The 13,203-nt window shown below is 53.5% G+C and overlaps 1 protein-coding gene across 1 annotated transcript in view; it reads right to left on the bottom strand.

Annotated features, from left to right (window-relative positions):
* Positions 1–5,712, bottom strand: part of SULF2 (sulfatase 2) — a 72,426-nt gene extending 66,714 nt beyond the window's left edge. Inside the window, exon 1 of the mRNA XM_008159176.3 lies at positions 5,444–5,712. Within this exon, the coding sequence (XP_008157398.2) occupies positions 5,444–5,618 (175 nt within the window). The 5' untranslated portion in view covers positions 5,619–5,712. The remainder of the gene's footprint in view (positions 1–5,443) is intronic.
* Positions 5,713–13,203: the final 7,491 nt, after the last annotated feature.

Below are 13,203 nucleotides of genomic sequence, written 5' to 3'. Positions count from 1 at the left end.
CCTTTGCCTTCTCAGTGAGGCTACCCTACACCACATCACAGCTCTCCCTTTCCCACCCCTTTCTTAGCTGCTTCCCTTCCTTGCTTTATTCTTCTCATCACTTTCACTATGAAATGTATTTTTACTTAACTCTTGCACTAGAATGTAAGCTCCATAACCGCAGAGATGTTGCCTGTTTTGTTTGCTGCCAGGTTGTAGGTGCTCAATAAATACCTGCTAAACCCTCCTGTGAGTGAATGAATCTGGTCCACCCTCCGAGCACCCAATTCAGAGACAACCTGTAAGGGTGCTGGGGGCATCTCCTGGACTTGGCCGCACCCCAGGCATTCCGCCTCCTCTGGGTACCAGCTCTTGATTTTTGCTTTAGAGAGTCACCCCTACTCGGCTCTCCTTGTCCTCATGCCAGCCTCGTGGGAGGAAGCATCTTGCTGAAATGTCAAAACACTGCTGTTCCCATTGTACCGGGTTTGGCAGTGACCTTTTCCCGAAGGCAATGGCTACCGGGTTTCCATTTACAATAGTAATTTAGAGCTTCCTTTCAAAAGAATACTTAAGTCTAAAAAAGTAAGTCTAGTTGAAGAAAATTTCAAGTAATAGAACAGACGGCCCTGGGATGCTGCAACCATTCCCCTGCTCCAGGGGGGGCCTGTGTCTACCTCACCTGTGTCTCAGAGCCCGTCCCAGCCCCCGAGGCTCACCCAAGGGTCGACCCTGGCAGGGTCCACCGGTCCACGGGCCCTCTGACCAAAGGACACATGCGAACAAGACTTGGCTTCCGTGTGCTTCTTCAGAACTCTCCTCTCCGCTGGTGAAGACCAGCCAAGACCCTGCTGGTCTCTGAGGTCACCCAAACCCAGGGGCTTTCCCAATGGCTTTGAACCTGTGTTGAGGATTGAGGCCACGCCTTGACTACTATGCCCTGGGACCAGGCCCCTTGGGCATTTGACACTTGTGAGAGACAGCTCAAGGAGCTGTGGCAAATGCATGCAGGGAAAGGAAACACGCACAGGCAGCCATCCCCGAACGGCCTTGCAATTAGAAAACAGGACAAGCCGTCCCTCCTCTGTGCTGCGTCCCGCACCGACTCCCTCAAGCAGACCCTAATTAGGATGGACGGCTGCTTTCCACCCTGGGACTGGAAGAAAGCCTGGAAATTTTCTTAGTCGCGAAGTCTCCAGCCCCGAGAACCATCGGAACTGCCGCACGGATGAGCAGAAAATAGCAGATGATAAATTTTTTAGGACCACCCTCTGCGTGCCAGTTGTCGCAGACTGTGAGATAATGTGCTGGCCTTTTTGGGAACATGCATTATTGATCTGGGTCTGTCTAGTGGTTTATAAAAAGCCCCTCCTCCCCCCACTGCCACCTTCCCATCCCTCACCTCCTGGAGGAAGGCAGCCTCCTTCAAAAGCCAGCCCTGCCACTGGAGGGGCTGGCTCATGAGCGGAAGGGAGGATAAGCAGGCACCGATCTATGCAAGCTAGTGCTTCGAGGTGGGAGCTGACAGATGCCACGGAAAACCAGGGCTCTAAACCTACCATCCACCGTATCCACTTCCTGAAATTTATCTTTCAGAAACACTTTCTATCTTTGGGTGTGCAAAGACGTGTGTACAAAGACACTTCTGGCAATGGTATTTGTACTGGTGAAAACTAACAAAAAAAAACTCACTAACCATCTATAATAAGAAAGGCATAATATGCTAATTAGACCAGACGTCTTTCCGAAGACCTTCCGGACGAAGCTGGGGCTGCGAGGGCCGAGGTAAGCTGCCGCGGCTGTGAGGGCCGAGCCCCTTGCAGGAATTTCGTGCATCGGGCCTCTAGTCTAGAAATAACAGCCATCCCAGGAGACTGGTTAAGCAGAGCAGTGGTTAAGACCACGGGCTCTGGGTTCAAATCCTGTTTAGCCATGTTCTAGTTGTGTGACCTTGGACAAGAAACTTCCTTTCTCTGTGCCTCTGTCCCTCTATCTATAAAACAAAGAATGAATCTATGCATTCAAGTAAGCCATGGTTTTCTTTGCTCTCCTCTCTCCCATGTCCTCATCACACTCACTTTTCCTATATTTGCACATCCCATTGGTTTTGAGAGTCACAGAGGCAGACTTACAATCAGATTCGGGCACGAGGCTTAGTTAGATCATGTTGCTGCAGCAAAAATGTGTTGTTCCTAAAATGGGTATTCACTCACTCATCCTGGTTCAGGCCAAAAATTCAGAAGTCATCTCGAAGCCCTCTTTTCCTGAACCCCCGACCTCGAACCCATCCATCACTGTCCCGCCCCTCCCTCTGCTCTGCTCCGGTCCCAGCTTCCATCATCACCTGCCCAGTCACTGCACCGGCCTCCAAATGGGTGTCCCCGTCTCTGTTCTTGTTCTCTGTGATCTAATCTCAACATCAAGTCAGAGGGATCCTGTTGGAACCTAAGGTAGATCACGGCCCTCCCCTGCTTAAGGTCCCCGATCCATGTCTGTTTCACTAAGAATAAAACTCAAAACCTTCACCATGCCCACAAGGTGCCTGTGGCCTGGTCCCGTCGACTCCTGGCCTCATGTCTCTCCATTTGTATATACCCCAGCTAGCTCCACTACCGCTCACAACATTCCTTCTGTCCCTACCCACCCAGCTCATTTCTAACTCCGTATCTTTGCCTTTTCCATTCTCTCTGCCTGGAACGATCCTTCCCCAGTCCCGAGGCTCCCAGGACAGTGCACTGCACAGCAGATGCTTAATACAGATCTGCTGAGTGCATGAAAGAGCGTCCAGGGGGCCCTGAATTCCCACACATAACTAGGACCAAGTCACTCGAGGGGGCCCCTGAGGCAAGACCCAGGTGCTCTGAAGCCCAGGTGCTACCTGCCCCCGCGCTCTCTGCAAAATTCTGCTGGAAACAACACTCACTTCCCTATGGCTGAGGTCTGCAGAAGCCCTGTGGTTATCAGCCACGAGGCATGCTAAACAGCGTGGGGGAGATAGGGATCACGTCTGTCAATCTGTCAATAAAGGCTCCGGGCTCCGATTACTTCCTGGCAGCGCTGATAAGCTCCCTGTGAAAAATCTATACTTGTGATCATTAATACAAATCATTACAAGGGGTGACTTGGATTTAAATAAATCACCCTCTCTTGGCAGTTAAAGGACTGAATCATGTTTTTAATAACCGATCCGAAAAGGGTGTAGATTTGCGGTCGGATCTTCATCACAATCTTACATTTGCTTGCAAAGGCTTGTCCAGTAACCCTTTAATTTGACGGCCTCCAGTGATATTTGGTTGTCCTTTGGGCGTGGGCAGAGGCTAAAGGCCAAACCCTCACCTGGTCAACTATTGGCACTCCTTACCACAACCCGGGAGAGCCTCCGAGATCTGGCTCAATCCTCGCTCTCCAACCTCATTTCCTTCAGCCCTTTCCCAGGCTCCAGCCACATCTGTCTCTTTGGCCCTGCCTCAGGGCCTTTGCACATGTTTTTCCTCTGCTTAGAGGGCTCCCCCAGCCCCACCAGATATTTACAATACACAGTAGTATTGATGATGATAAGGGAAATCTAATTTACAGGAGAAGGAAAATGCGCAAGGCTCGTGTGCTGTCCAGAACGGCTGCCACATGCCACAAATGGCTATGGGCACCTGGGAGGTGAACAGTCCTAACTGAGATATGTTCTAAGTGTAAAACACATGCCAGATTCTGAAAACAATATGAAAAATGTAAAATACCTCATTCACGATTTTTTCTACTGAAAAAATTTCTATTGAGATGATACTACAGGTCCAGTGGGTTAAATCAAATGTTATTAAAATTAATTTCACCAGTTTCTTTTTTACTTTCTAAAAAATGTAGCCATTAGAAAATGTTAAATTACTTATGTTACCTGCCATTTACGGCTGGCATTATAATTTCACAGGGCAGCGCTGGTGTAGGATTTGATGTAGAGAAACGGAACCAAGAAAACCAGTAAATTCGACAGGGAGAAGACACAAGGTAAGGAGAAAGGTTTCCACGTGGGAGAGCCTCAAAGGTGAGCTGGAAACAGAAATGGAGATGGAGCCAGGGGAGGAGAAAGTCCAGGTGAGACTTTCTGGAGGCCTCACTCTCGGTGGCCTCATTTACGGGGTCTCTTTCCCATGCAAATGGGGCCACCCACAGCTTGGGTGGAGGAGCCCACGTCTTGTTTAGGAGGGGAGGGGGATGGTTTATGCAATAAACCAAAGGTGCGGCCCAGGAGTGGCTGGTGTGAGGGATCAAGGGGGGGGCGTGGAGGCCTTGAGCTGGAGAAGCCCTTGGGCACAGCCCTTGCCGGGCCTGCGATCCGTGTAAATGACCTAAACTAGGCAAGGGCCCCTGTCCTCACCCGCTCCACCTGGAGCCCAGTGCTGCGTGGGGAGGAAGCTCAGGACCAGAGACGGCCCAGCCCAGCTCGTCCTCCTGAGACAACGTCTCTGTGAACTGGGTTGGGTCACTGCCAATAGGGATGGCTTCCTGCCCCTGGATGCCACCCAGGAAAGCTGAGCCTCTCAGCTGTTGAGGGGGGGAGCAGGGGCTCACACATGTACGTGTGTATTCGTGTGCACGGGAGGGTGTTCCTTCTTCTGTTCAGTGTCATGTCAGCACAAACATTACCACCTCCGAGAGCCCCTCCCCTGATTACCAATCCAAAGCAGCTCCAACCACCGTCCCGTCAGGCACAGCGCCCTCTTCAGTTTCACCGGAGCACTGCTCCTTCTTGAAGTTATTTAACTAATTAATTCATTAATTTTCTAAGCCCTGACTCTGGCCCCGGCCTGACCACTGGGCACAGAAGCTCAGGCAGGAGAGCAAGTGTGACAGGGCAGGACAAAGCCTCGCCTCCGCCAGGAAGTCCCAGAATGACACGGAGTCCGATGGGTTTCAGTCCCTCTTCCCAGCTGTGGAACCCCCTTCAATCTCTTCGTCTTAAAATACTATAAAACGGCTATTACGATAATACACACAGGCGTATCTAATGAAACAGTGCCCGCGAAACTGCTTTACAAAACATCCAGCACCATAAAACCCAAGGGACCACGGCCATCACTTACATGTGAACCTGCAGTCGCCCCGATGATCTGTCGCCCTCCCTCCATGAGAGCAGGCACTGTGCCTTCCTCACTCATTCCTGAAGCTCCAGGCCCTGGAACCATGCCTGGCACATGGCAGGTCCTCAACAGAAATCAGAGGAAAATATGAACTGGTCTGAATGTGGCTTCTTCAGAAGAGTGTGGAGAAATCCAGGAAGGGTTTTGCATTAGGAAAAGGCTGGAGACCCCACACCTTGCGCGTCCACAGGGGTGGGCCACCCCTGGGACTTGGTTGAGTCCACTACAAGTGCCCTCTACAGCTTGCCATGAGCACCTTGTGTCGGGAGCCTCAGCCCCAGCAGATGGCCCTGGGGCCCCGGGGAGGTGGCACCTGCTGGCCGGGAGCTTACCGAGCTCGACGTCCTGGTCATCTGTGAGCACCAGGATGATGTTGGGGCGGATGTTTCTGCGGTCCCTCTGGAACCGGCCCTTCAGGCGGTGGTGCGACAGGAAGGCGGAGCTCCCGCCCAGCAGAGGGAGGACCGAGGCGGAGAGCAGGCACAGCAGGAGGCCGGGGCGGGCCATTTTACGTTTCTGCTGATCTGTCGCTTCTGGCGGGAGGCAGGAGTCTGGAGCTGCGCCTGGTGGACTTGCTTCTTTGCCCTCTTCCCTCTCCACTCACGGATCTAAAGGAGCAGGAAGAGAAGCAGGTCAATCTTTCTGTACGGCTGCGACCGCTCAGACTTGCATAATGAGGCGCACGATGGCCTCGGGCACGGACAAGGACAGTTTATCTGATCGGGGCGGCTCTAGCCGAGCAAACATCTAACACGGCTCAAGTGACAAGAAATGTTATTTGCAATCTGCTCAGGCAACAGGCCGGTGGGGAAGCCTCCTGTGACCACTTCTGCAGCCAGAATTGTCCCCTGGACCCGCGGGCGGCTGGGTGTGCTGGTGGCAGCTCAAGCCCCAAATCCGCCGGTCAGCCGGCCACTGAACCACGCAACCACTTCCACAGACAGAGCACCTCCAGAGAAAGGAAGGAAGCAGCCTGCTCTGGGGGAGCAGATATTTCTGGCCATCTCTTCTCAGCGGGCAGACAGAGGGGGCTGCAGCCGGCTCCCAGGCAGCCGGTGGCTCAGAGAGGGGCCGGGACAGCAGGGCGGGAATGGCGCCCATGCACATTGGGCTGGACGACTCCCCATGCTGCAGCCCCGACTCCATCACTCCCCAGCTCGGCTTCCCCGTCAGTAAGCCCGTGGGGAGCAGGGGAGACACGGCTGTTATTAGAACCTGATGCAGGCGGGATGTGTGTGGAGGCCCCTGCCAGCACCAGAGCTGGGCAAGTCATTCATATTAGTTTTAGGTTGTAGAATAAACAGAATGACAGAAGAGCTGTCACATTCCACTGTGACCTCAGTCACCCCCCCATCCCACCACACCCCAGATCAGGTCACACGCAAGGCTGGGGGACGGGCGGCGGGAGGGTGAGCTTGGCTCAGGCAGGTCTCTGCGGTCATTTTTCTATTTCTTGAGGAAATGAGCCTTCAAGTCCTGTCCAGATAGAGACTTTCAGTCTCATTTATTTAAGGAGAGCGAGAGTGTGTGTTTGTGTGTGTCTCTGTGTGTGTGTGTGTGTGAGAGAGAGAGAGAGAGAGAGAGAGAGAGAGAGAGCGCAAACAGACGTGTTGAGAGGAAACCAAGCTTGATGGAGTCAGGCTGAGTCACTGTCCTTGTGACCTTGAAGGACCATGGGGAACCCCACCCCAAAGTCAAGGCTCAGGGAACTCGGCAAGGTCCCCAGTTTCTGCAGAGTGGAATGTTGCCTTCATTTCTCCTTGGGACTACAAAAGCCTCTTAAGGAGTCTCCCACCCTTGGCCCCCTCCCACTATCCCCAGGACAGCCAGCGTGAATTTCCGAAAACTGAAATCAGGTTATACCACTCAGTGAGGACTCGAGGACAAAAGTGAAGGGGCACTCACTCCAGGTTGTACAAGTGCAAGGCACGGATCTCACCCTTGACCCTGTCACTTTACTGCTTAGACCCTCCCCTGGCTTCTCAGGGCTCAGGCAATAAAATGCAAACTCCCCACCAGGGTCACCAGGGCCCATGTGATCCAGCCCCTGCCCACCTTTCCCCCTTCATCTCGATTGCTCTCCTGCCCCACAGGCTTCTTTCCGTTGCTTGGACAAGCCAAGCTTGTTCCTGCCCCAGGGCCTTTGCACTTGCTCTTCCTTAAACCTGGAAGAGTCTTTCCCCAGATTTTGCATGATGGGTTCATTCACCTCTGACGAGTCTTGGCACAAATGTCACCTTCTCGGAGAGGCTGCACTGACCACCTATCCAAAGTGGTGCCCGCCCCCACCCGAGGCATTCTCTGTATTGTATAACCTGTTTTATTTCCCTAAATCCCTACGACAACCGGCAATTGTCTTATTTATTGCCCATTCCCCCCGCCCCTCCCCCGTCCCCACCCTCATGAAGGGTCAGCGCCATGAGGACAGGAAGTGGGCCTTTTGTTGATCACAGCTTTGTCCCCAGCACCTGGGACTGTACTTGGCACACAGCAGGTGCCAAATACATATTTGAATAAATAAAGGAGTGGAGGTTTGGTTAAGGTCCTCTGAGTTCTGCTGGGCTGGTGGGTCCCGAGGCTCAGAGACCTCTGTCAGCAATGCTTTCCCCATCACCCTTCCTGGCCGCCAAGGAGGAGCTGGCTACGCTGTGGCTGAAAAGACCCCAGGAAGGGACCAGGGGTGGCTGATCTTCATCCCCTGGTCCATTCTCCACCCTGCTCGGTGCCCCGGGAAGCAGAACTCTGCAGACTGCATCTCTGGCTTCCTGCTGGTTCCGCCGTGGAAGCCCTGCGGGAGGCTGCAGGGCAGCGGGAGATGGGCAACCAGCATCCTTCCTCTCCTCTGCTCCCCCTCCAGCAGGAAGTGGCTCCCAGGCCCGTTACTCTCCGGTCTGGCCGCAGTTCCAGCCGGGGCCCCTCCCAGCGCCAGCTTTCCCCCAGTTCTGGGTGTCTGGCCCCACCTCTCGCCTCCCTGAGTCTGGGGTAGTCATGGCTCCCTCTCCTGCTAGTTCCCGAGAGCTGCACCATTCCTTGTCTGCTCCCTGGCCCCTGCTCCCTAGCCTGCCTCTGAGAACAGTGCCTTCCATCCCCTCTCCCTAGGGGAGCAGGGGCAGGCTCCACACAGGGCTCCCCGCCTCAGGGGCCTCCGGCAGGACATCACATTGTCAGGGCAGCTGACAGCACCGTGAGTCTCATGGGACTGGAGGACAAGCACCGACTTCCATCTTCATCCCTAGAATCTGCTGAAACACACATCTCTCGGCAGCCAGAGCCCTTGCATCCGCTGTGGACTGGGCACCTGCTTGGTGCCATGTCGTGTGCCGGCGAAGATGTGGACTTTGGAGTTACTTGCTGGGTGACCCTGGGCAAGTAACTTAAAAACACCTCCGTGCCTCAGTTTCCTCATCTACAAAATGGGTGAAAGGGATTAACGAGTTAATAGAGTGCTGAGACCAGGAGTGCCTGGCACATGGAATTCACCGGAACACACCGCTGACAGTGTGAACTGTTATTAGATTATGACTATCACTGCAGCTGGGTCTTGCGTCAGGCATTCTGTTCACAGCCTCTTGGGCAATCCCCACACCTACTGCCTCACACAGGTACTAGACTAGTATTATCCCCATTTTACAGGTGAAAACAGGTGGGCCTAACTGTCCCATGATGATCCCGAGAGCAAGTGACAGAGGCAGGATTTGGCCTCTGCTCTCCCTGCTCAGCGTGGCCCCTCACCGTTAATCTCAAGTATCCGAGCTTCTTCCACTCAAAGGCCCCCAACCCTGATTTCTGCCTTTCCTGAACAGTCCTTCCATTATTTGCTTCCTGCGCTTCTTTAAATGACCTCATTTGAAAATAAAAACATAAGTACATGATTCTGAAAAAGGAAACTTTGTATCCAAGGATAAATGGAAAATCAGCAAACCTTCTCTGTAGCATGGAACCACACAAAGTCAAAGAAAACAGATACAGTGTTAACGCGGTCTAACAGCATCTAGTTCCTGTTGAGGGCTCCACGGCCAGCCCTGTGCTTGCCTGTTCTTGACCCGGCCCTCTCTATTTAAGGGAGCTGAGCAGGTGTTAAAGGCAGCAAAGCATATTAGCACCACCTCTCCTGGAGGTAATGGGAGGCTTTGGAGGGGTGAAAAGGAGGCAAGCTCTAGCCATCTAATGAGTCCCTGAATTACCCCAGATCATGGGGTCCTCAAATCATGCTGTTTATGGATCCATGTGCCCCCTGGAAAACACACCAGGATGCTTTGTGCTTTGCACACCCATTAAAATGCACCTTCATGTTCCTTCAGGTTGACATCGAGGAATGAAGTATCGAGAGAATTGCCACGGGATGCCCTACAGACAGCAACTCTCTTATACCAGAAACAATAACAGCAAATGCTTACTGGGAGTTCGCAGTGCTTCAACTCGTTTCATCGGCACATCCACCCACTGATAGGACACCCATGTTATGAACGAGGAAGTGAGGCCCAGAGAGTAAAACACACTTTCCCATGATCACATGCTCAGTAAATGGCAGAGACCGGGTCTGGCTTGAGTGAGCCTGCGCAACCAGAACCTCCCTGAAGTAGATCTCTGGGCAAGCTCCTCAGGCCCCTAGCCTCAGTTTCCATGTTTGCTAAGTGGAGGAGGAGGTGGCCAGCAGGTGCCCCGGGGCCTTTTTGGCCCTGGGCCTTGTGATGTGAGGTCCAGGGGAGCTGGGAGCTGCAGCCTGCATTGGGAGCCCTGGGCCAGATGGTGGGTGGAGCTGGGAATGTGTGCAGGCACCTGTGCTGGTCTTAGCAACCCCTGCCCCCCTCTCTGGGCAGCTATCGCCCACCCGTCAGGACGCTCCTGCTCTGGATGGGAGTCAAAGCTCTGCGACCAGAGAACAGGAGCGAATTATTTCATCAGAGCAAGTCATCAATGGGCCGATTTTTGATGAATTCCCCGGCTCCGACTTCCCCTGGCCTTGTGCCCGTCCCTCTCCAGATGCCGAAGGAATCAATGAAAAGTGACACAAGGGATTCTGCCTCCATTTTTCTCCTTCTGGGTAAAAGATCCGTCTCACGGACACCCCCTCTCATCCCACCAGCTTGTGGGAGGCGGGGTCCATCCAGCCCCTTCCCTTCCCTTCCCCCGGTGTTTTCTCACAGACCTTCTTCCCAGACCAGGATGACATCTCCGGAAACGCCTAACGCCCCAAGCATTCGGAAACATCGCCCCGCTTCTGGATCTATCTGCCCGTCTGCAGAGAGGAGCAGGTCTTAGGGTGACCGACAACCCCCAGCCCTGCACACCACAGCTTTGGGGAACAGCCGGGACCTCCCCAGGCCTGTCCAGAAAGACTCAGATAGCTGTTTTCCTCTGAGGACCCCCGAATCCAACCAGAGTAGTCAAGAGGAGGTTGGAAATGACCAGGCAGCTGAAGGGGGTGGGAGAGGAAGTGGCCAGAGGCAGAACAAGGCATTGACAGGACAGGAGAACTCACAGGGGAGGTGGGAGGAAAGGAAAGTGTGGGGCGTGCAGAGATGCCCTGTACAGACTGGGAGACCCTCCGAGGTGGTCCAGAGAGCCTGCGCACTTATGTCTTCCTTCATTAACTTTACAAATATTTGTTTAGGGCCAAATATGCGTGAGGCACAGTGTCAGGTGGTAGGATAATCCTGACTGGGTTATTACAGCCTCCTAACTGGTTTCCCTGCTTCCACCCTCATCTCCCTCCATCAAGCAGCCAGAAGGAACCTGTTAAAAGAGTCCATCTTCCTCCCCTGCAAAGCCTTCAAGGGCTCCCATCTTGTGCAGAATAAACCCCTCAAACCCTCCAAAAGGCTTACAAGATTATACACGGTTGGCTCCATCCCCTCTCTGACTTCATCACCTTTTACTTTCCCCCTTGCCCACTCAGCACTAGCCACACATGGCCTCCATGATATTCCTCAAAACATGCCACCCCAGGGCCTTTGCACGTGCTGCTCCTGGCGCTGCCTAGAGCCTTCACCCAGATGTCTTCATGGCCCCTTCCTCACCTCCTTGAGGTGAAAACTGAAATCTTTTCCCTCCCCAGGAGCATTAACAACTTCTGACTAGATATTTTATTTCTTTCTGGCTTTCCTGGACTAAAACATTAGCTTCCTAAGGGCACAGATTTTTGTCAGCTTTGTTCACATCTGCTTCCTGTATCACCAACACCTAAAACAGTGCTTAAGACAGCAGATACTCAAGATATATACTGACTCAGCAAAAATGTTCTCCCTCCTGGTTATAGTACTCCAGTTGTGATTGGGGGCACTGCCGCTCCCTTCTTCTGATAATGTACAGTTTGAATGTAGGGCGGAACATGTGACCCAGGTGGAGCCAATCAGCACATTCCATCTCTCTAGCTCCAGCGATTGGCCCAGAGATAGACATGTGACCGAGGCCTGACCAACCAGAGGGAGGGAAGAAATTATAGAGGGGGCTGCTGGGTGCTGGCAAGGGGGTGAGCCCAGCCTGGGTACCAACTGGAGCCTGAGAGGGGATGCTGGTGACACTAGGCTGAACCAGTGGCCAGTCACAGGCTGAAACAAGTGCCCTTGTTGCTTACGCTTGTCTGAGCTGGGGCTGTCATTTGCAAAAGGAAGCATCCAGACTTACACAATAAACTCCCAAATATAATAGTGATGAAGAAAAACTAACATTTACGGTGTGTTTATCTTGGGCTCTGCCCCATTTTCAGCACTTTTCCTGTGCTAACTCATGTCACCCTCACAACAACATTATGAGTAGCAGATGAGCAAGCTGAGGCATGGAGCGGTCCAAGAGCTTGCCCAAGGTCACACTGTGGTAGGCAGTTAGACAGACACGAGCAGAGCAAGGACCATGGCCAGATACAGGTCACCAGGCCGGAAAGCCCTGGGTGTCTAGCAATGGACAATCAACTGTAGGGTGGGAACTTGCCCCCCGGGTGACCTTCCCTCCCCTAGTACATGATAGGGATGGCCATGAGGTTTGGACCCCCTGATCTTTCCTCCCTAGAGATAACACGAAGGCCTCAGCTGTATTTCAGCTCCAGGCCCAGATAAGCAGCAAAACTAGACAAGAGACACCAAGGCTGACCTCAGCACCAGCTGCACTGGACAATGACCTCGGCCCTGGTGCCGACCAGCCAATCAGGGGAGACCTAAACCGTAAAAGGACACATCTGGAAAGCTGCTGAATATTCCACTGAGATCTTCTCCTGGGACCTCCCCTAAAATCTCCATCCTCAAAACCCTCAGAAGGGAAGACCCAGCTCGCCCCCCGTCCTGGGATAGCTCAAAGCCTTTCTCTCCCCTCTAGCCCTCCCTGTCCCTCCCACCCCCAAGCGTGTCACCTTTGTCTTCCTCACTTCTAAGCTCGAAGGACCCTTCCTTAGCCGCTACAACTTCTTTCCTAAGCTCATTTTTTCTCCAAATTACTTCTTCCACCTCTGTGATTTCATAAATAAACTGGAGGCCCGGTGCACGAATTCGTGCATGAGTGGGGTCCCTCGGCCTGGCTGGCGATCGGGCCGATCGGAGCAGGCCGGCTGCGGGGGTGGGGGAGGGGGACCGCGGGAGGTTGGCCAGCTGCAGGAGAGTGGCTGTGGGAGCGCACTGACCACCAGGGGGCAGCTCCTGCGTTGAGCATGTGCCCCCTGGCGGTCAGTGCACGTCATAGCTACCAGCTGGTTGTCCAGTTGCAACGGTCACTTAGGCTTTTATATATATACTAGTAGCCCTGCGCACGAATCCGTGCGCGAGTAGCTCGCTGCGGCTTGCCTCAGGGGGCCGCCGGGGCCGCCGGGTCCACCGCCGCTCGTAGCTCGCTGCCCTGCCCTCCTGTAGCTCTCCAAGGCTGGTAGCTCACTGCCCCGCCCTCCTGCTGTTTGGTCGTTATGCGTCACGGTGTAATGCCATTTGCACATTACTTCTTTATTAGATAGGATAGATGATGTTCTCTTCTAGTTTGAGCCTTGGCTCTGAATTCTTTCCTAGCCAGAAGTCAAGACTCTAGGTGGCTGAAGCCACGGACGGGTCTAGCACCTGGTGCCATGGTTCCTGCCACCCACACCACCTCCACTTGAGTGCTGAATACCATC

Source organism: Eptesicus fuscus, chromosome 12 (assembly GCF_027574615.1).
Source record: "Eptesicus fuscus isolate TK198812 chromosome 12, DD_ASM_mEF_20220401, whole genome shotgun sequence".
In the NCBI taxonomy this organism is placed as follows: Eukaryota; Metazoa; Chordata; class Mammalia; order Chiroptera; family Vespertilionidae; genus Eptesicus; species Eptesicus fuscus.
Note: the sequence above shows the minus strand (reverse complement) of the source record. Positions and strands in the feature narration are given on the sequence as shown.